The following is a 17,910-nucleotide window of genomic DNA, read 5'->3' on the forward strand; positions in this document are numbered from 1 at the left end:
ATAGTGTTGCCAACTCAGCTATTATATAGTTATATTTAGCTCTAAACTGAGGCCGTCAGCTTCAAAAAAGTGGTTTAGCTTCTTAGCCCGTTCTTTCAGGTAATCTAAGCTCCTTGTTTAAATACAAAATAGTGGAGAAAAATATTATTTTTGGAAAAAGTACAAAAATCTATGGAAATTCCAAAAACGTTGACAAAAATTGGGTAATTTTTTTCCTAGCCACCCCTTCCTCCCATGGATTTCAAATAATGTGGGGAAATTTTTTTACCCGATATTCGCCAGCCACTCCCCCTCACCATGATATTCGAAATAATATTGTTGAGAATCCAGATAAAATTTAGACTGTGCAAGGTTTTAGCTCTTTTTCAGCTAATTTTCGGGAGGCGGCTGGCTTTATTTTAAAGATTGGGTTGGCAACACTGATATCTATGTCCGTCTGGCGTCTATGTCATTCGGAATACGAAATCGTATATCTATGGTTATTCGGTTCCGGTTACGGGAGTTCTGTTGTGACGACTGACGTAAATTTTTTAGATAAGATACAATAATATTGACATGGCATCTGAAGATAAAGCCATTGTCATTATCATTTGACACTTTCTCCGTTTTGAAAGTGTGATTTTTAGTCATCTTTGAAGGAAAAACACCAATAATGTCTGTCGAAGTTCACCCCCATTCGAACAACCCTACCCACGCGTGGAAAGATATTTCTAGAACGCAGAAAGTCATAAAGGTCAATGTGAAGTCTCCGACGTCCCAAGTATCTGATGACAAACTCAGGATAGTCTGCATGAGCGATACGCACTCTTTGACAAACCATATAAAATTCGAGATTCCAGATGGTGATATTTTTATCCACGCCGGGGACTTCACGCGCTGCGGACAGCTTGAGGAAGTTAAAGAATTTAACGCTTGGATCGGTAAGTTTCTTCATATATCTAATAATTAAGTTGGAACGAAGTGTAATTTCTTTAATCTGTGCGTAAAAGTGCGGCGGTTAGGGAAATATTTACCATTTATTCTTTTCAGGTCGAAGTTTCCGCCAGAAGTTACTCAAACGCGCGATTTCATGTTTTTGATGATTCTCCGATATAAAGGCACGTCGATACCAATATTATTATTTTGGAAACTATTTTATCAAAGTACCTACACCCTCACTAATAAACTTATTTTTAATTTTTCACAACTGATAAACTATTTGGCATCCACTAATTATTTTTCATCAGTTGTTTCAAACTTATAACACGTTTATTAGTAAGGCCTCAAGGCTTATTGATTCTGGGAAGAAGTTATAGCTTACACTGACTGAAATACTGACATTCTGAAAAATAATCATAATGCTTTAGAATCGTATTTTTTCGTGTATCATAAATAATGGGTCCTACATACTTTTCAATTCGGTTGAGCGGTTGTATAAATCTGCTCAGTTGAACATTGTGGAGTTGCGTTGCGTGCAATGAGGGGGCGTGACATTGTACCGCCATAGCATCAAACCACTTAACTGTCCAACCAAATTGGATTGTCTGTAGAGTTATTGAGTGGTTGAAACAAACTTTAATCAGTCAGTCTGCCTAGGGCGCCGTCAAGTGTAGTTGTCTTCGCTTACATTTAACGAATAAAAATAATTAAAATGCAAGGCATGACATAGAGATGCCAGAAACGAAGATATTATGTTTCTTTTGGAGCAGTGGAATTGAAAAGGTTGAAAAGATGAAACCATAAAAAACTAAGTTTAAATTCTTCCTGTAGCATCATGACTGAATTTTTTCCATTCCATAAGACCCACTTTTTGACCACTTTTGTCTTTTTCTTTACATGTTAATAGTTAACGATGCTAGTAGAGCGATCGAAAATTTTTGTTTTACCGAGAGTAGCAACTGATGAAATTTAACCAACCATCACGTCGTCTGTAGATGGTTTAGCAAAGAAAACCTTTTATTTTTCAAAAGCGACTACTGCATTTCATTACAATGCAATGGTGACTCGAAGTCTACTTAAATTAATAGCTTTTTGCTTCATACTAAAGCTTTATATTACACAGCTTCTTGAGGCATGACAATCTTTTTTTTTTTCGAAGATTCTTGTTCCGAACATTTCCTTTTTAATTTATAAAGATGCCGGTATTTTGCCAAAGTTTTGAAAACCATCGTAAACTTTTACTAAACAGAATCATTATAAACTTCTCTAGCGCCAAAAGTACTCAATGATCGCTGTTATAATTCCTACGGCTACAGCACGGCAATGGCAACGGTGTTTCATTTTTGTAATGCGTGCGAGGGAGATGTATTTCAATGATTGCAGACATGCATACATACGTAGTTTGATTGATTGACAGCTCTTTCTTACACATTATTTAGTGTGTAAGAAAGAGCTGCAGCATTATTGTGATAAAGAACACACATTGTATGCTTTTGTACCATTGTGAAAATTTTGTATTCGTTAAGTGTCGGTAAATACTCATACGTATAGTAATCTGAAATACATACTTTCTGTTGGTGGGATTTTTACCCTCAGCGCACTACGATGGTCGCGAGTGCTTGGCGTTACATATAGATTATTGAAATAACACTTCATTTCATCTGAATTGCAATATGAAACAACATTTTTTCTTCTGCAGATGGCTGATATGAATTTCAGCAATAACCTTTCATAAGATATACACGGTGTCCGGAAACTCGTAGTACAAGCGGGAAACTGGAGAATCTACACCACATGGGGAACCCAAAAAAACATAAAGTTTTTTGATTTGAGCATTTTCAAAAAAAAAAAAAAAAAAACCAAAAAAAAATATTTTTCGGCTATTTTAGGGTTAAAGTTTTTTCTGGTGTTTAGGGTTGAACAACAGATGTTTTAACCCTGCAGAGCAGAAATATTTTATGATTACACCGGGTTAAATGAAGGGTGATTTCAAAATAATGCTTCAAATCCGAGTTTCTTCATTTGTTTTACTTTCAAATAGTTTTAATTAGTTGGGTACTTTGATCTTCAGTAATAATTTATAAGAATTTGATTAAAAAAAAAAAAAATTAAAAAAAAAAAAATCAACTTCAAACTCGATTTACTCGATAACGAAAGCTCAAACAAAAAAAAAATATACTACAAAATCGACTCCAAATGTGATGTAGATTCACCAGTTTCCCGCTTGTACTACGAGTTTCCGGACACCCTGTATATAGGGATAGTAGTTTGACTTTTTAACTACCCCTTTTCAAATATTATAAAATTTCTTTTTAAATTTACTCAAAACCCCCTTATAGACAGTTTTGAAATTTTCCACATATATTCAGAGACAAACGGAAAAACTGACCAAATCACCAGTCTATGATTACCAACAAAATAAAATTTGCACAACTTTGACCATGCATAAACCAATGCGTCTGGAATGGATTTGTTTAGGAATAATAATTTACAATGTTAGCACTACAACATTCACACATTAGCACTCTTGCGCGGTGAATAAACGGTTTCCTTTACTCTCGGGATGATTTGCAAACACTGATGGAGCAGTATTGTTTATTCAATTTTTTTGCAAATGTATCTCGTTGAAGTGAATGATATTTTAAAAGTGAAATGTACTGCTGGAAATTTCAGTCACGAGTCGCCTCTGACGGATATGACTCTATGAGAAACCTCAATAAAATACAAAAATACCCACATTTTGCAAAAATATTCCAAATGTGTAAATTACATTATTATTTTTAACTAAATTATTTTTTTTCATTTTAGGACAATTACCGCATAAGCACAAAATTGTCATCGCCGGTAACCATGAGCTGAGTTTTGACCGTAATTTCACCCACCCTCTGCAAAAAATGCATTCAGTACTGGACGGAATACCCACTTTAGGAATGGCAAAAGAAAAACTCTCAGATGCCATCAGTAATGTTAACATAAAGGAGGAACTCACCAATTGCACTTATTTAGAAGATTCAGAAGTCATTATTTACGGAATCAAAATATATGGAACACCTTGGTAAGATTTTTTTTAATATGTTTTGTGTGACAACTCTCTTGATGAAGGAAGGGATTGGTTAATACAAAAGGAACTAAATTTAATGGCCTCCGTGGTCGAGGGGTAAGGTGAGGTTCTCGACAACGTAAATTTTATTAACTTGTGTTGTTTCACAATTAATTCATCAAAAATAATATATATCATATTTGCAGCTCGTTCCACATTTCTGTTATCTTACGCAAAAATGATTTATAGATAGACTATCTGTGGTGTGGCTTTACTAAGCTATACAAAATTAAATTAAAGAATTTTCTCACTTGATAAGTTTTGTTTTCATTCAGTTTCTCTGAAATTGAAATTAGAATGGCCTTATTTGAAACCCATGATGTAAATTTATTTTACATTTCCTTAAAGTTTTACTCTTATTAAATAAGGTTATACAAAAAATAGAAACGATAAATATATAATATAATTCCTCCAAGATTCTTATATTCTTTAAATATTGCAAACTGTAAACTTACATAACATTTAATCTATATGTTATATTTCATTTCAGGCAACCTGAATTTTGTAAGTGGGCATTTAACTTACCAAGGGGTAAAATGTGCCTTGAAAAATGGAATATGATTCCCTTGGACACAGATATATTAATATCCCACACACCTCCGATTGGCCACGGGGACCTCTGCTGCAGTGGTGTGCGTGCCGGATGTGTCGACCTCCTGCAAGTTATTCAGAAACGCCTTAAAGCCAAATATCACATCTTCGGGCATATCCACGAAGGTAGGTGACTTGATTCTACTTCCTTACTTCGTGATGTTCATCCTACAGGTAAAGCCAAAAATCACAGGACTTGATATGTACCTTTCAAAACATCCGTACTGCCAGTTTAGCCATACCTTCCTAGAGACTAACCTTCCTCCCTAGAGACTGGAGTCAACAACGCTAACACCTAAACTAAATTCTAATTGGATAGTACCAACATTTATTTCATTTATCAATTGCTGTAATTTTTTTATTTATTAAATATAATGTAATCCATTTTCAGAAAAATGTGTGTTTGTGTCTGAGTGCCACCAAATTTGATGTCAACGAGTCTATCAGCCAAGTTTCAGGTCGGGAAAGTGGGTTAATTTGATAAAATGCTTTGTCAACGAGTCTATCAGCCAAGTTTCAGGTCGGGAAAGTGTGTTAATTTGATAAAATGCTTTGTCAACGAGTCTATCAGCCAAGTTTCAGGTCGGGAAAGAGGGTTAATTTGATAAAATGCTTTGTCAACGAGTCTATCAGCCAAGTTTCAGGTCGGGAAAGTGGGTTAATTTGATAAATGCTTTGTCAACGAGTCTATCAGCCAAGTTTCAGGTCGGGAAAGTGGGTTAATTTGATAAAATGCTTTGTCAACGAGTCTATCAGCCAAGTTTCAGGTCGGGAAAGTGGTATAATTTCCATTTCTAAGATTCCACTTCATTTCAACCAAGAAGACAAAATCGGAATTAAAAATATATGATTTTTTATTCAAGTTTTTCTTATTTTGATCTTCAATTTTAAATGTCTTTATGTTATTAGTTAATGATATGACCTTCATGACACTGTCAATTATGTATTTATAAAGACTTTGCATTTAATAATTTAAGTAATGCAAATAAATAAATAAGTAAAACGAGGTTTGTATTGGTTAGTATTTGCATTTCGCAGTGCATTGAACAACCAAACACGTGATGAGAATGTGTGTAATTTACATGTTGTGTTTCATAAACGAAATAAACACCTTCTAGTTTAATGTAATGATAATCCTTAATTTTGTATTGGAAAAAAAATCAACAATTTTAACAGAATTAAAGAATAAGCTCATTCCATTTTCATTTACATTCATCTGAAAGATTTATTGAAGCTGTTGTTTAAAATTGTTTTTATAATTGAACAGAAGAAGTTATGTTGATTGGCATTTTATGAATTAAAAATAAATAAATCAGAAATAGTGTAAAACTTTTTATTTACTGTTTCAGGTTATGGAGTTTCATCGGATGGAAAAATTATATACATCAACGCTTCTACTTGTGATCTTAACTACTTACCGAACAATCCTCCTGTTGTGTTTGACATCAAATTACCTCCCGGGATATCTAAGACCAGTGAGCAATAGTTAATTTTTATATTAATACCCTTGTGTCACATCCCCAGCGAAATTCCCTATTTATATTTTATTTATTTGTTTTCTAGTTTTGAATAGTTAATCTGTGCGAACATCATTTCTTGTGTTTTGCCATCATACCATTTTTTTTTTCAATCATAACAAAACACAAACAATGAAGAACACCGGTCAAAAATATTATGGCCTAAAACATATTTGTTGGTATAGGTCATTAAATGCCGATTATGAATATATAAGTTTAAATATAATTAATTATATGTAGAAATAATAAATTGTTATTTAAAAAATTTATAAAATACAATCTCTTCAAAATTTTCAACCAAATTGAATTACAGGTTTTGAAAGCAGATGTAAGAATCTTTCGGATTTTAATATTATCCACGGACTTATATAAAAATTCTGATTAAATCATATATCTTACCATAATACAAAAGAGATATGTCTATATTTTAAGTCCGTTTCAATTTAGTACTGAGTTTACCCTGTTGATACAAGTCGGGCGTTTTAGCGGACATTGGAAAATTAAAACTTTGAAAATTATTTTAACTATTAAAAGTAAATAAAAAAAAGTATTCGAGTAAGAAGGTCATTTTTGACTTAAATTCAGTTCTTCATTGCTGTTCGGTGAAATTAAACTTGTGTTTGCGTTTTTGCATTGTATTTTAATCCCCTACAAATGTATGTGTCGCTGACTGTTAATAAGGAAATTGAGTGAAAAATATTTAGCTTTAAAACCAAATATTCAAATAGATAAACAAATGCTGATTCTAAATATATAAGTTTTACTTAACAGGTTGTCCTTTACAGGTTATAAAATGTCCTAACTTCGGGAGGTGATTCTACATGATAGTAGAAGTAAAAAGATAATTTATTAAATAAGATAAATGTTTTATATTTTCCCATACAAAAATATTTTTCCATTGAAGAATATTCATTTACACATACAAACTGTTCAACTTTATTTTACCCGAGAACTACTCTAAAATATTTCAATTTCGAAAAAAGTTATTTATTTTTACTTCTAAAATCATGTAGAATCACCCCCCGAAGTTAGCGCACTTTACTTCCGGACACCCTGTACATAATTATGTGTAGAATTTATAAATCGTCACTAAAAACAATTAAAACTGTAAAAGATTTAAACGCACTGTCATTGTTCGGCGGGTTCTGACAGATCTTACATCGATGCGGGTAATTTTGTGGAAAGTTGCTCTGCGTAGACTCAAACACTTTTTACCACTTTTATACAAAGTATTTCAAAAGAATTCATATTTTTTGGAAATCTTGTAAAATATTTAAATTTGAGATTTATTGATTTCATACACAAAACCGAGGTACGTATGATGTCACGCATACCCACCCCATCAGATTTCAATGAAATAAATGCAAGCTTTGAAAACATTTTAACTATTTAATCAACATTTGTAGAAAAAAAAACTGGTAGTTAGAAAGTGATTTTTTTTTTAAATTGACTAATTCAAATTGAATAGTCAGCCTTAACACACTTCGGCCGGGCAAGGTAGTTCTACGAGTTCGGTCGATTGATGCTTAATGCCTGGAAGGGTAGTTCTACCTTTTGTGCCGGCTTCATTTCAATGGTAGAAAAGACAGAATTATTCAATGTTTTTATATGAAGATAAAATACCAATCTCTTTGTAAAGGTCCCAACTATATGTACATAATTATTGAATCGTAATGCAAGTCTTCTTTTTATATAGGTATATATTATTGTACCTTTCTTTAACATCGGTATTTCAACAAAAGGATAGTATATTATTTGTTATTGTAATAATTCAATTCCTGGAATGAGGGTTTTAATGACTTTTTATGACTGTTCGAATCTCTATCTCTGTTCCGCCTAACTCCTAGGTGCAAGCGAGCGAGAGATGTCAGGCGTATTTATGGGCAAATACCGATAGGCAGACCCGTAATAAACATATTACAAGGTTAATCGAGTTACATTTCGAATAATATTCGATTTTCATTTAGTATTTTTAAAGCTTGGATATGCTGAGTTACTATGTATAAATTTTTATTTTACAATATTTTGATTATTTTCAAAGAATAAGCAATTTAAAAAAAATTTAAGAAATTTGCGCGTGACCTTCATTTTCGCCCGGAGACATTGTAGCGCCAGCGCAAAAAATACCTGCCAGAAATGTGGTAATATGTAACTAGTTCAACCACATATTTGTATTTCCTAAATATTCCTGAAAAAACAACCGATTCCATGTTTTTCTTTTTTGTTTAATTGTGAAATACCATCAATTGCTTGTGTTTTCCCTGGTACCACTTTTTTTATCATAGTAAAACTTAAACAATTGCTGGTGTTATTCGATGAAATCGAAAGTGTGTTTGCGTTTTTACATTGTTTTATAATCCCTAAAAATGTACGTGTCGCTGACTGCCAATTGAATTAACAGCCTTTATAACTATTTCAACCACATATTTGTCTTTTGGCCAATTTCAGATTTTAAAAATATAAATGGTTTCTTTCTCAGGCAATCATTCAAAGGAAATAATTTTGAAAAAAAAAATTTCAACAACTATTAGTTAGTACTTTATAATCTTTGCATTCCAGCCACTAAAAGTTCATAAGCCGCCACTGCCCAAAATTAGTTTATGGTGGTTTTTGCATACTGTCAGCCACTCAGCAAAATTATCAATATATAGTATGGGAAGTTATTAGCCACTTACTGGCATTTAAGGTTTTTTAATAAAAAGTATTTAAAAAAAAAAAATCAGGTTATTTTAAATGTTTTATTCAAGGTTTATACATTTTTCAATTAAAATATAAATAAGAACGAAATAAGCAGCTCAAAAACACGACCGATCTCAACTGCAGGCAAATTCAAACTGAGTTAAATACATGGCTAACTTTCACAAGCATTACTCGTTTTAGCTATAAATATAACACTGCAAGTCAAAACAGGCGAGCGTCACTCGGGCTAGCAGAAATTGGAACGCATTTAGCGCTCGAGCATAACTCGTTTAACCACTCAGAACATTAGAACGTCAAAAGACGTAAATATGATAATAGCGGTCAAGACATTAGAACGTCTTTTCACGTAAACGCGCGAGATTTTACAAAAATCGATTTATTTCCATCATACGGATTGCCATGATTTAAAAAACAGAGTATCGATAATGAATAACGCTCTGCATTCAAGAATATCTATGGAACGTAGAGGTGCATTATCTAAGCCGATTGAATCTGTCATCTTGTTCGTTCATAATTTATTGCGTTTCTAAATAATTTATTAAAAATATTTTAGTTTGGACGGTTTATATTTTGAGGTGACTAATAGTTTTTAATTATATTTCTTCAATATATAAAGTGTTATTTCTTTATGATACTCAGAAAAAAGTACATTTTTCACGGCTTTGAAATAATGGTAAGCGATTTTTTACATATTTTTGACGTTTTCATAAAATGTATATTTAGAAACGCAAATATTTACTTTTAACAACACAATGCGATAGTGGATTTCATAATCTTTCCAAAACATTTTTTTAGAATGAGGCTACGTTTCCCAAAACGTGAGTTATGAAGCTTTTAGCAAAACTCGTAAATAACACAAAAATTATCACGTTTGACAGTTCTCAAAGGAACACATAGTAAATAAAAAGTCTTTGTCTGAGAGGTTAAAAGCATGAAGCGGTTAAGTATTATAATAATAATAATAAAAGTGTTTATTCCGGTATGTGGGGAGGTTAGTGCAGTCCCACACATTCCATATAGAGTATTGAATTTCCTATGTTTTATGTATATATATTTTTTAATTTATTTACTATAATTGGTTAATTTGTATGCGAAAAATCACATTAAGGGCGCTGTAAATGTCTTGCTGTTGGTATGTAAAAAAGCAGTATTTCTGTTTATGTAAATAAAAACACAGTGACTTTACTGAGATTACTTACATTTAGTAACTTGGTGTTTTTATCTACAATCTTGAAATACGTTTTCCCGCTGCACTGTCTTTCACTCACAAAGAAGCCCAATGCCTAAATAATTTTTTTTCAATTTGTATGTTGGGTAATTTTGCATAATATTTGTATATCAATTAATAAATAACATACATTATAAGAAAAAATTACAAGCAAAGGATTTAGTTAAATTAAACCTGAATTTTTTGAAGTTACACACAATTTTTGTTTTGTGAACACCGCACAAGAGTCCCAACTGCTCCCAACCATCTGGAGCCAGTTTGACTATGGCATCCTTAATTGGGGTATGTTGTGTGGCTGAAAGTAGTGGGGAGGGGAAGGAAATTGGGAAGAGAAGGGGAAAAGTCTCTGGTTACTCAGATCTGGTCACCAAACAAGCTTGATTGACTGATTCATCATGAAGGTCATTGTTTCCTTTGTCACCGATGTACATTTGGAAAATATATAAAACACGCGTCCAACATCTGTACACCGTTGACATTAATCTCAAGAGATTGGGTCGTTTCCACGACTTGTTGCGGGCTTCTATGTTTCCTCCCTTCTAAAACATGGTTCTTTTCAAGATCTCTTTCCCTTCACTCCTTCCCTCAAAAAGAAACTCCACACAGCATCCCCAAAGATGAAGTACGACCTGAGGGAAATTATTTTCCTCCGATAAACATTCAACATTAAAATCACTCGATAAGCATTCAACATTAGCAATGTTAAATACAGAAAGCGTTTTACTGCTTTTTACACACTTAAAAAAATGCATATTTTCAACTGATTTTACCTAAAAACCTTTGTTTTTTTTATATTTTTTTACTTATTTCGAAGGCTATTCCCATCAACGTAATATATCATTGCAGAAGTAGATAATACTAATAAATATAAATGAAATATGAGATTGACAAATATGACGTTTAATAAATAGGTCCCAATGGCCAGGTTGGTTTAGACGCCTGTCCCGGTAAGATGAGAGATCCTAGGTTCGATTCCAATTGTGACCGATATCTTTTAATTTTTCTGTGTCTTGTGCTGTTTCATGTTTCGTTTAGATTTATTAGTATTATGTTCTTCTTCAATGAGGATAGTATTATATTTTACAAACATAAAAAAAAATATATTATAGAATAGGTGTTTAGTACCTAAGTGTTTTGGCTAAAAATCAGTACATTAGGCCAATTATAAATACTCTAAAATTACAAAACTTTGGAGAGTGACTCGCTTGCGAATTTCTGTGTTTTTATTTACCGCGGCAATATATTATATGAACACATTCCGTTTTGCTATGTAATTAATCTGTACAGATATTTTTTTTATGTTTTTCTGTTATTGCCCAGATCAATGAAGAAAACAAGCCTTCTGATGACTGGCACAAGGAGGGGTGTGCACCCAACACTGCCGAGCTAACTCAACCTTCAGAGTTAAACAACCATCTTTACATCTACAGTTAGTAATAGAATGTAATTATTAAATTTCTATTGTAGAATGATTTAATTGAAGGTTCGTAACACATTTGGGGAGTATAATACATAGAATAATAGATGTGGAACAAATTTGTTGCCTCCTTACTGCCAGTATTGAATTTCATAAGGCAGAGGATTAGATTGCGTATTGCTACTTCTGAGGAAATGTATACAGTTGCTAACTACAAGTAAACTACATATTTAAAAAGACATTTACTTTGAGTGTACTGGATGAAATAAAAAAATACAGTGAACCTCTCTTCAAGTGAAGTTTTCCAAGAGACCAGACAAAAAAACTTTTTTAAGTGGGATCCAAATTTGGCAATTTTTTTCTAATATTGTAAACATAGTTAGTAATATCAGTGTATTTTTAAAATAAGTAAGTAAAATGAATTTCAAATATTTCATAGTTTCCAGCTACAACAATACCAATACTTTCCAATCGTAGCAAACACAAAACTCTCGGGCTGCCACTGTGTAACAAGTAATCTGCTTCAGCAAAGTTGTACACTGTTTTATGAAATAAAGGTTCATTTCAGGTACGTATGTTGTAACATTGGTTTCGGTTTATGATAGTTTTACTGCCGTTTTACGCTTTTTTCCAGCTTTTATATGGAATTTCATGGGACCGAAAAACAAAACTTCTTAAGCGTGAAACTTCTTAAGCTGGAACATCTTAAGCGAGTTTCACTGTAATTTAATGATGATGAAATTTATTTTCTATAATTTTTTGTACATAATTGAAACAGAATAATAATTCATCTGTTAATATTGTAACATTTAATTCTTATAATTATGTACTTTTGTATCAATATTTTAATTTAAATGCATGTACAGAATATAAATAAATAATACATAATATATTACACACAATCTACCGCAGCATCTTGTTCATTGGTCAAATGCATTCTACATAATATGTATATATACAAAACCATATTATGGTTTTGTATTAGTGTTAGAGGAACCGGTGGAAGCAGTCTGTTAGCAATGAGTTGATAATAGCTTGTCTGGTCTATTATTAGTAATAAGTTTGAGCATTGTAGAAACATATTATATATTTGTACAGCGCTCTTGAGATAATTTTTTCACAAAAATGGCGCTGTACACATCATCCAAATATTTATATTTTTATTTAAAGACCATAAATATTGAATTAAATCGTGAATCTAAATTTAAATATAATTGATTTACTTTGCTACATATCCATTATCTTTTGGTATTTGCGGGTTAAAAGGGGACTGCAGGCACGTGTTACTAGAACAATAATCTTTTTTGAAACTTTCAATACTGCTGGTGTGCACAAATACATCCTATTGTGTCCTCTTCAAAATGATTTGCCTGTAATAGCACTCATTTGTGAAATCAACAAATATAATACGAGTCGTATATATTCAAAGGCAGAATAATCCAGCATCGATATATTTGAAATATTAAAAAAATAGTTTTATGTGTTTTTGGTAGTTATTTTTAACATTACTTATTTGTAAATCTAAATGACAATATAAAATTTAAAAATAGCAACATTGCAATTGTTGCATATAATAAAATATAAATATGTATTTAAATCACGGAGAGTTCGTCCTTTAATACTGTGGATAGTTCGGTTTTGACGTCACTTTGAAGTTCGCACAAATTGATATCCTTCTCACCTTGAAAACCACTATGGGAATTATTTTCATCTTATACATTTTTTATAAAAAAAAAGAGTTGGATATGTTTTCCATTCTGAACCGTAATGCTTGGTTAATAATTTGCTTTCTTCAATTGATTTCTCTTGTTTTACTTGACAACCTTTTGCAATTAGATTCGGCCGAATCATGTCCATCTTTTTTTGTTTTTCCATAATCCCAGCAATAGAAAATTTCTCCCAAAACTGACACATTACCTACTTGTTTGGAACACTTTAATCTAAATCACTTGCATTGACAAAATTTAAAATGCCGCTTTCTGGGGGTTTTAGAACAGTTTTTCCGGCTTGCTTCGAGTCAAAAACTCCTCCATATTTAGTACAATTTTATATTGTTTGATGGCCCTTAGATATTGTTCCGGTTCTACAATGCCGTAGATTTCACCAATAAAACACAAAATTTGAAAACAAGTGTCACTATATTGTGCATTATGTTACCTAGCTGTGAAGTAAGATTTTTCAATTGTAGGAAGTAATTGTAGCAATCAAAGTATTTTGAAAGTCTTGTCTTCGAGAAAATGTTTTTTTTTTCAAAATAGGTTTAAAGTAACCTCATTGAACGGGACTTCTAGGCCTGCACAAGAAAAAACTAAAATATAAGCACCGGTACACATTCACCTTTGTCCTTTGTAATGAATAAAATAAAGCACTAAAGGTATTTCATATGAATTGTCACATAATTATTTAAACCACCATGAAAATAAAGGGATTTTCGGCTCTTGTAGTGTTTTATGTAAGTATACGTCTTGAGAAATACGATATTTGCGATTTGCATAAAATAAAAACACCTTTATAAAGTCGGTTTGGTTTTCTATTGCGGGCACAAATTCTTGCACCGAATCCGTATGCAGTCTCAGTCGGTAACAGTAGACGACCTCGGGGGAGGGGGTGCCGCTCGCTGGCCTGCTCCAGGGCGACGATAGCAGAAGAAGTGGAGGGGGCTGGGTTGAAATCATAGACAGCGAGTTGGATCTCGAGTGGCGAGGCGGGTTCAACTAGGGAAAGCAGTGGTAGGTGTTGACTGGTCCAGGACATGAGGTAAAAGAGACCAGGATCTGGTTTTTGCAGCCTATTTATAACAAGCTCTAGGACCGCGTCACCGACCCCTGTTTGTGTATAACAATATATATCACAATTCATGTCTCTTAACAAGCTTTATGTTTTTCGCTATGAAACTTGCTATGCTGTAGCATGAACTCAGTTTATCTCAGAAACAAGTGAACATTTTATAATATCAGTCGTCATCTCCAAAACTACACTGTCACAATATTTTTTATCACAATTCATGTCTCTTAACAAGCTTTATGTTTTTCGCTATGAAACTTGCTATGCTGTAGCATGAACTCAGTTTATCTCAGAAACAAGTGAACATTTTATAATATCAGTCGTCATCTCCAAAACTACACTGTCACAATATTTTTTTATTTTTTGGAACTAACGCATCATCAATACACAAATGCGCGTGCATCTACCCCTCACAAGCCTCTCCCTGCAGCTTGCCTACTAAATGGCCTGGGAGTCATAGAAAATCTCCCGCAAACGCTACCATGACAGAAAAATCCCAACCTCCCCCCCTTAAAAAACGTAGAATCATCTTCCCCATACCAAAAATGACCTCTCCTTAACGACACTGTAGAAGAATACCAAACCAACCCTCCCCCCTGCCAATCTGCCACCCCTCCTCCAAGTTCTCCCATACCCCTCACCAACCCTCAAGTAGTCATATCTACAAAAAGAATACCCCCAGTGGTGCTCCACACAAAGACTGGCTGGGATACCCTCGAAAAATCTCTTGCCAACAAAAAATACTAATATCCACCCGAAAACCTCCTCCACCACTGATCACCTCCGAATCACCATTCTTATAAACTCCCTGAAGACCAATCTCTCAAAGTCGTCATTATGTCTCGAAGTCGGAATCATTTTACGCTGGTATCCCCACACATGAAAACGCGTCTATAAATTGCCTCACCCGGTGCGATGAAAATATAAAAACCCTTTATAAAAAACCAAAACAAATCCTACGTAAAGACTAACTTCTCCCCATATTGCAGCCATGTTTCATTGCAAATAAATTATAATTATAGGCAGAGGTGGCTCTAGGGGTCTAGAAGCGGAAGGTCATTAAAATAAATATATTGTGATCAATCTTTAATTGATATGCCAACAACGTTCAGGAATCTCATCAATTCAACTAAAATTATACTTTGATATTGCTAAACATTATTTGTAGGTATCTCATCAATTCAACTCAAATTATACTTTGATATTGCTAAAAATGATTATAATTTTAATTAGTAAGCATGTAACTAAGCATTTCGCAACTTGTTATGAGTAGTAATTAATTACCTAAAATAAGGAAAAAAGTTTTAAATCAAGCTATTTTCCATAACTGCTGAGAAATGGTAAGTGATAACTGACAAAATAATATTTAACCGTTAGAGTGCCAAAAAAATTCATACAGTTGCTTGTAAATTGCCACCAAAAAAACATTATTTTTTATGAAACTATATATTTTTTTAAAACCCCATAAATACTTTGAATTTTCAAGGATTTCGGTGATTTTTTCGGTGTTTTATTAAAGAATATTGGTTTAGAATCACGCGGAGGAGGATCCTGAAGTCCAGGTGTTTTGAAAAAATGAGAATTTTACGTACCGACGTACGCGGGAATCAGAACACGACTGACGCAATCGAGGGAAATCGACGATTGGCAATCTTCGTTAAAACACGAATCGACGAAAATCGACGATTGGCAGCCAAACGGTTATAATAGCAAAAGAATATTACATACCATCACAATAATAAAAAAAAAATTATTTTACGTGATGTTTACACTTCATATAATTACCCGACCTACATTTATAACTATCTCTCTCAAACACATAATTATATTCATTGTATTGTCTCTGTCAGTCCATCTCAGACATGACCCAAAACTCCAGTTAGCGTAATTTCGTCTTCGTAATATGAAGCCATAGGACCATTGTGTCATTTAGTTTATTCTACGGCGTTTATAGACAGAAGTTGGGTCAGCGGGCTTTTTGACCGAGCGTAGGTACATGCAGAATGGGTAGAGCTTCTAACTGAAATGTTAGATGTCACTACTCGCCAAACGCCAATATGTCGCTGCTCGCTATTTGGCAGTATTCAAAACAATTATGGTCAGTGTTATTTTGATTTGTATAAAATTTAATAAATATAAAATACAAGTATTGTCGTCTTATAATTTTGGGGGGTCCTATTGACCTGATGGTTAAGCCGCCCATGTTTATAGGTATTGTAGTCAACATCACGCTTATTCTTGTTATGTTATCACAACATTAATATGTATTATAGTCAACGAGAAATTCAATTTATCGACTGGTTTGTAAAATCCTTTAAGCCATAAACAAAATTGTATGAGTAAATTTAATTTTTAGTATTAAAAATGCCTTAATTAGTAAAAATTACTTTACCATGTTGTTCTTTGAAGATTATTCTATGAAACCTCTGAAAAGTAACATTACCAAAAAATGTGGTTGAAGGGTTTTACCAAAATACAGTCCAAGTAAAATGTTAAAGAAACTTACATTCGTTACTCCTCATGCTGCTCATAAACATGCACAACCGATCGCTGCGCTAGTTGAATGGCAACTTTAGGACCACATTCCTCATTGATGCAGCGTTGCCGCGTGGTGGCAACCGGCTCCGGTCAGTCTCCCCTACTCTACAATATGTTAACAGAATAGATATGTTACAATGTACGACCAATATCTTATAAATGAACAAAGCGTCGATCATGTCCTCAAATGTGTTATTAAGAACCCAGTAAGAGCTCATATTATTTTACTGTCTTTTAATTAATCTTCTGTAATAATAACCTGTTAACCCTATGTTATAAAAATATGATTAATGAAAAAAATATATATATAAATGTCAAATAAAGTATAAACTTTGTTTATAATTACTGTTACGCATTTCAAAGAACACATTGTAATGCCAGCATAAGTGTCTTTTTTTCGACACATTAGGATATTAGATGTTTACTATCCACAAAAAACAGCATAAAGTTCTGAAGTATTCTCAAGGTTTTTTCGTGTTATATATAATATTAAGAAGATAGTTCACAAAAATTATTGAAGAAAAGTATGTTATATTTTAACTATGTTTATTAAATAAACGCATTTGGTAACATTCTTCTAAATTTAGTTTATGATGTTTAAGTTAATTTAAATTACTTATTTATTATTCAATATTGAATTGATCTCTTTTTATATAAATTGTAAATATTCTAATTTAAAAAAATAAATTTTGTAATAATAAAATTGACTTTTATTCGTAAATGGTGTAAATTTATTTGTAGACTATATATTGTTTGACCCTAGATAACTAAACTGTTTTCCTTGTTTCATTGTAACTACACTTTCGTCTAGGCAATAAAACACTATAAATAAATCAAAAATATTTAATTGAGATCGGATCTTGTTATATGGCACAAATGTAAAGTTTATAATGAACAAATTAATATCAAAATATCAGTCTACACAGTGACCACACATGTCAACATTATGTGGACCACAAATAGCCTTTCTACATCTGGTGCAACGGTGTTTGGTCATCCTCTGGGCCTTGGATGTACACAGGTAGTAAACTTTAAGCACGTTTGACGTAGATGGAACCGGAGCTTCTATTGTAGAAGGTTCGCCAACATTAACAATAAATATAAGATAATATATGAA

General features: G+C 32.8%; 1 protein-coding gene across 1 annotated transcript; it reads left to right on the plus strand.

Annotated features, from left to right (window-relative positions):
* The first annotated feature begins 467 nt into the window (after positions 1 to 467).
* Positions 468 to 17,404, plus strand: LOC149412275 (metallophosphoesterase domain-containing protein 1). The gene is made up of 5 exons (XM_089645834.1): positions 468 to 920; positions 3,727 to 3,973; positions 4,509 to 4,735; positions 5,959 to 6,084; positions 11,375 to 17,404. The coding sequence occupies exons 1-5, from the start codon at positions 653 to 655 to the stop codon at positions 11,380 to 11,382; spliced, it is 876 nt and encodes a 291-aa protein (XP_089501960.1). The 5' UTR covers positions 468 to 652; the 3' UTR covers positions 11,383 to 17,404.
* The last annotated feature ends 506 nt before the right edge of the window (positions 17,405 to 17,910 follow it).

Source organism: Hesperophylax consimilis, chromosome 23, assembly GCF_061612785.1.
Source record: "Hesperophylax consimilis isolate HC1 chromosome 23, BYU_Hcon_1.0, whole genome shotgun sequence".
Taxonomy (NCBI): Eukaryota; Metazoa; Arthropoda; class Insecta; order Trichoptera; family Limnephilidae; genus Hesperophylax; species Hesperophylax consimilis.